We start from the raw sequence: 6,103 nt of genomic DNA on the forward strand, positions 1-6,103 counted from the left end.
CACAGTGGCAATGGCGTTTTTGATGCGGTTTGACGTGATTTCGCAGTTCGCAGGCGGTTCATGAAATGAAAAGAAAGTGGGTTTTAAAAATGTTGTGAAAAGCGCGTTTAAAAATAATGTCAAAGTGAGGTAAACAGTGGGGCGTGACGGGCGTGTTCTGGTTGGCGCACCACTCGGGATGTAGTGATGTACCAAATTGGGGGAAAAAGTTCCTTGGAAGCTCTTGTCATCTAGGATTTGACAAGGGAGGTTTTCGTTATTATACATTTCAGAAACGACCATCACATAAACTGTTAACAAACGAGTAATCCATTTATGAATTTAGATCATAAATATTTTTTACTAAGTTATTCCACGTTATTCTAGAGGACATTTTGTGCTTTGCTACAATAAATAAAGTAACTATTTGTATTTCTCTCATTATAAGACAAAACCTAACTTAATAAAAATTTCCTTTCCAAAATCGGTAAATCCATATACTAAAAACATAATAGAAATGGGTATTTAATGAAAACAAGCAACAAATTAAAAATCTTAGCAAAAACAAATAAATGCATTCTTTAGCAATATGAAAAGACGTTCCAGATGAAACCAAACCCCGAGTTGTTAAGTACTGCTCGTATGGACTATATAACTCCAAATGAAAATGAAAACTCTAGAGTAGAAAAATAAAGTATGATTGTTGACATTGTTGGATGTAAAAGATCGTCAAAGTGAAATGTCGTAGGAATAGGACTAATATTAAGACTGATCGATGAAGTTCTATGGATTCTTTATCGCTCAGCAACCTCGAAATTTAAATGTAGAAACAGTAAAACAATTTACACTTACAACGTTCAAGTGCAGAATGAAAAACATGATCGAGGGAAACATAAAACAATCATCACTCAATTTTAATCGATTTCTTTTAAACTATTGAGTGTTAAAATTTGTTCAAGATAAGGATTTTGTTAAACTTTAAAATATAATTCAGACTGCAGAGTATGTGAATACTAAACTGGTCTAAATAGGACTTTTTTATCATCGTTTTAAGCCGCTCACACCATGACGCAAACTTCTGACAGTACAATTATTTAGCCGCCCTATTCTAGCATTCGTTCTGGACCAGCCACGGCCACGGAAGGGGTTGAAGGAAAAGTTGTTCTTGCCCGAGCTGATTTCCATTTCGAGGCCAGTGCGCTTTCCGGGATGCTCGGGATGGAAAATAAAAACGGGTGAATTATGTGCACCGAACCAACCTTTCGCCGGCCCATCAGCTGTGCCCTGCCGGAGCACTCCCGGTACGGACGCGTTGTCACCTCGGGCCGATGCGGATACCGCAATCGACCCCTGGTCCGGATCCGACGCGGACCGTACCACGCCGGTGGCCGAATACAGCTGTGCCTCCTTGCCTAGTTTACGATCATTCATATTTACTTTAATTGAATCATTCGAGATAATTGAATTTGTGCCCGGAAGATGCGCCCGGGTTGCTGATGACGACGACGACGACGACGACGGTGAAGTTTGCGACGAGCCCACGGCCAGAAGTGGACGCTGATGAGTCGCAGACGGACCCGGCGAAACCGGGCCACCCGAATCCATCGCTACGAGTGGCCCCGGTAGCGACGTTGACGGTGTCTCCTGTCCGTCCACCGATGGGGAGGGGTTGAAAAATGTACAATTTTTGTCACGTACGTGTCTGCCCAGTTCCTGCGCCAGGACGAAACACTCGCCGCACCGGGGACAGCTGGAAGAAAACGGGAAGAAGATGGACCGTGTGAGTTGCAGGAAATGGAGCCGGGGCAGTAGGACTCTTCCTTGGCGTACGTTCGTAGCCAGGAGTTTTCAGGGATTCGAAGATTCGTGAAATGAGGCGAGAAATTGGTCGACATGGAACGACACTCGAATAAGGTTTTGGGCAAAAAGAAAGCAAGAGAGAAAAAAATATTTCAACATGTGGTCATAAATTGATAATCTGTGTAGGACTAATGCATTTTCAACTAATGATTGAATGTGAATCATTCTGGGAATTTTTAAGAGCAATTCATGGAGTTTATGTTCAGAGTGAGATTTGAAAATGGAACCACCAGAACAAAACCAAAACAACTTCTGAGAGAATCAAAAGATTTCTCCATCAGTAATATTCTTTTTAAAGAAATAGACTGAAAACTCAAAATATAGAGAACCTTCTAATATTTGATTGTTGTTTAAAGTGACATAAAATTCAGAGTCTCACCTATATTTCACTTCTGGATGACAGTTGGCGATATGCTGCTTCAGTTCGAGCACGTCCGCCAGCTCCTCCTTACAGACGGGACAACTTTTCCGCACCAAACTCGTCTTCTTCCTTCTCCTGGCGGACAAAACCTTATGACGCGAGGTTCGCCGATGCCTGGCCGATTCCTGAGCCGTCTCAAACGAGCACTCACAAATGGAACAGTAATAGTGCGCCAGTCGGTGCAGCTTCTGTCCATGCTGGAGCAGTCGGATTCGGTTGGGAAAGGTTGAGTTACAAAGCTCACAGAGGAACGTGTTTTGAACCCGGGTGCGCACCTCTTCGATCGCTTCCAAGCTGGCCTCGGTGCAGTGACGCTGATGGCGACGCAGTTCCGCATTGTAGCGAAACTCTTCCTCGCAGAAGTCGCACCGGATGCGCGTGATCTTGCGTATGATGATCGGCACCGAGCGGTTGATCACGGCGATCACCTCACGGTGGTTCGCTCCACGCAGATGCTCCGTCATCTGGAAGTTGCTCTCGCACTCGAACTTACAGAAGCTACACCAGAACTTCCCATTCGGGGACGCCACACGGGCCTCGTGTTCGGTCGAGTTCCAGTGAGCCATGAAGTGCGGCTCACTGTTGGCGTAAAATTTACAAGGCGCACACTGGAATGGAGATTCCAGCACGATGCGGTGCATGTTCCGGAGCACGACATCGAAACACTGAGCCGGGTGGTTTAGCATCCGGCGGTAGTGGTACCGGGAGATCAGGTGCTTCCCGAGCAGGTGCGTCGGAAGTCGCGTCTTACAAACCGTGCACTTCGTGTAGTAGCACTTACGCTTCCTTTTCCCCTTACCCGGTGATTCGGTCGGTGGGCAAACCTCTGAAGCGGGTTCTTCCACACGACCCGAGGAACTCCCAGAGGGTTCCGGTTTCGCCACCCGGCCGGAAAGCTCGTTCGCGTACAGTGGCCGCACGGCACGTTCGAGTTCGCTTTCCTCCTGGGCCCGCTTGAGATGGAGGTTCGACTTGAGATGTCGCACGTACACAAATCGCGACGCCAGCCGTCGATTGCATATGCTGCACCAGAAGCTGTCCTCGTAGCTACTCCGGGCCATCGGCTCGTGGACGGGTTTGTACTCGAGCCGTGTGATCTTCGACCCGGGCACCCACTTGCCCCGGGTGTGTCCCGGAGGTGGCGAGAAACTCTTGAAGCTGTCCAGTTCGTCCTCTTCTCTCGCGTCGAGCGATTTCTCGACCGGTTCCGGCGGTGTCCAGTGGCGCCATTGGGTCGAACGTTGCAACGCATTCGGTGAGGGTCGATTCTCTGGCTTCCACTTGCCACCGGTGTGCGTGCGGGGTGGTGCATCGTACTCGTCTTCGTCTACCGGACCCGCCGGTTCACTGTCGTCATCCGATGGGTCGGGCGACTCCTGGTGGAATATCGGATACAGCTCCACCTTTTTGTGCCCGCTGATATCGCTGACAGCTTTCATAAGCTTATCGGACTCGTTCGGTGTCGCCAGCCAGTCGTCCGGTAGCTGATGATGATGTTGCTGTTGCTGCTGATGCTGATGCTGATGCTGCTGATCCGGTTCGGCGTGAGGTGGAGGAATCACAAGGAGCTTTGGCTTCGCTTTTGACTTGTGCTGCGGTGCTATCTTTGACGCAGGACTGCAACCAGCAACTCCGCTCGTACTTCCACCCGGGCTCGGTCCAGTCCCTGCCATCGTGGCCGTCGCCGTTGGTCCCACACTTCCTCCCGCCTTCTGCTTGATGATGCTCTGCAGCTCGAGCGACCAAAAAAACATATCCGCTCCGAGGTCGTAGTCGAAGTTTTCCTCGTTCTTGAAGTCGGGCGCTTTGGCACCGTCCGACCTGTGGTGATCGTCATGATGAGCCGGGGTCACATCCAGCTCGTAGTTGTGATACTCATAGCTCGGCACTTTCTTGTGCCGCTCCGGTTCCTTGATTGGTTCGCCAAAGTCAAACGGCGTCCCAAAGGATGCCGACGTCGGTCCGCTGCTCGATGGCGTACTGACGGCGCGTAGTTCCACCGTTGGCTGATCGGTGTTGCCAATCGGCTCGTCGCCACCACCGGGAACGGTACCACTTCCCCCACCGGGAGCTTCATCGTCCGCGGGCTTGGGTTGGCCACCGGTACTACCGGTGCAGCTTACCTTGCGGTGTTTAATGTAATTTTCAATTCCCACCACAGTGCTGCCACACTTAATGCAGAGATGTGTGTCATCCAGCTCGCTGTCGTCCTCGTGCAGCATCGTTTGCCGAACGGCCCAAAACGGTCGCCGACTTGCGGTCGCGCCTTTTGACACCGCACCACCGAAGAACCTGGAAGTAAATCAAACGTTAGACATAAGCGTACATTCAAGAAACCGGCACACTCTGGTGAACGATGGTCTCGGATGGCGTATACGGCGTGACAGCCCCAGCCGGGGCCTACCTTGAGAGATAAGTGCAGCGAGTGCCGATCCGACCGCAGATGGCGGATGACTTTCCGAGCGGACCAAGGTTCATAATTATGAAGGCACACCGGGGGCACACGGGGGCATGCATGTAGATTACCGGCATGTGTCGTGCTCGTCCAACAAAGCAACTCGCCTAACGTGTGTGAGTGTGTTACCCTCCCGAGAAGGTGATAAAGAACTTTCTGATAAATATATCATGTAAAAACATTTATTGTCCCCACTCTCGGTTTCTTGAGGGAACTGCACCCTGCAGTGTGGCGTGCTGCAGAACAAATTCGCAACCCGTCCACCTCGCACGGGACTATGGACATACCGCACCCTGAACTTCCCGGGCGTTCGGCAAGTTCGGAAGCGTTGTTTTGAGCTAGATAAAGCATCGTCTCCCGTATCCTCTCCTTGCTGAAGTTGGTTGGAAAACATGACGATGACGGTTCGGTAAGATAGAAGTTGAAGTCGAGTCGAACCAGTCTCTCTACGGTGGCGTGTCAGGTAAGAAAAGTGTCGGCATCGGAGGGGACCAGGGTTCCGGGGGCGAACATTTCGGGTACCCGTTTGATGGCGGCGGATAAGGCACGATGGAAACGGCGAATACTTGTGGGGAAACGGATCCATTACAACCTGTGGTACCAGGTTGGCCAGGTTTTGGGAAGCCCGAGAGGAGCCTCCTGAGGTACCGTCGAATTTTAGCGGCGTTGATACTCTTACGACAAGACCCCAACCGTTGGACTAGTGGCACCGAGTGGGAATGGCATGGGGCGTGGGGAACAACAAAAGGACGAGTCGCATTAAAGCGACACACGTGGATGGGAGTTTGGCGGAGGTCGCCCAGGAAAACCCCGTACGGACCTTCCGGAGGACATGACGAAGGCGAAGCAACCGAAGTTACTACACGTCGGAACAATGTTCGCTCGAAATGGAAAACAAGAACGGAGTGGCTTCGTATGTGTGTGAAAGTATGTTCACGTATGTTTGTCCATGACCACCACGGGAAGGGCTCGAGCGTACAAGCGATATCTTTTAACGTACTGGTATATCGGCCAGCCGCCAGCCGTCCGGTCCACTACCTGTTACCCGGACCAGCGCCCTCGTCCAGGGAGGGAAGCTTTTCCGAATGTTATGATCCCTGAGGAGGATGATTATACTGCCATCTAGAGCTTGTTATGGTCATAAAACTGAAATCCTTATTTTGATGAATGGCCAAAGTTGTTGTCTAATTGTTGGAATAAATTCTGTTTGATATATCACATGGTTATTACACAAATTTATGTACACACAGACATGCCGACCCGGCGCTGTTAGGCAAAACTTAGCAGCTCATTCCGGGCGGACTACACCGGTGCACGAAGTAAATGCAGTCAATGTGAACTCATATTTTCCTTAATTGCCATAACCTTGCACGAAATAATCAGTAAAC

The 6,103-nt window shown here is 50.1% G+C and overlaps 1 protein-coding gene across 1 annotated transcript in view; it reads right to left on the reverse strand.

Annotated features, from left to right (window-relative positions):
* The window catches only part of LOC131281623 (zinc finger protein ZFAT), a 31,331-nt gene extending 26,849 nt beyond the window's left edge, over window positions 1–4,482 (reverse strand). The window contains exons 1-2 of the mRNA XM_058310966.1: window positions 2,219–4,482; window positions 1,239–1,729 (exon numbers count right to left, since the gene is read on the reverse strand). Of these exons, the coding sequence (XP_058166949.1) occupies window positions 1,239–1,729; window positions 2,219–4,482 (2,755 nt within the window). The remainder of the gene's footprint in view (window positions 1–1,238; window positions 1,730–2,218) is intronic.
* Window positions 4,483–6,103: the final 1,621 nt, after the last annotated feature.

This window comes from Anopheles ziemanni, chromosome 2, assembly GCF_943734765.1.
Source record: "Anopheles ziemanni chromosome 2, idAnoZiCoDA_A2_x.2, whole genome shotgun sequence".
In the NCBI taxonomy this organism is placed as follows: domain Eukaryota; kingdom Metazoa; phylum Arthropoda; class Insecta; order Diptera; family Culicidae; genus Anopheles; species Anopheles ziemanni.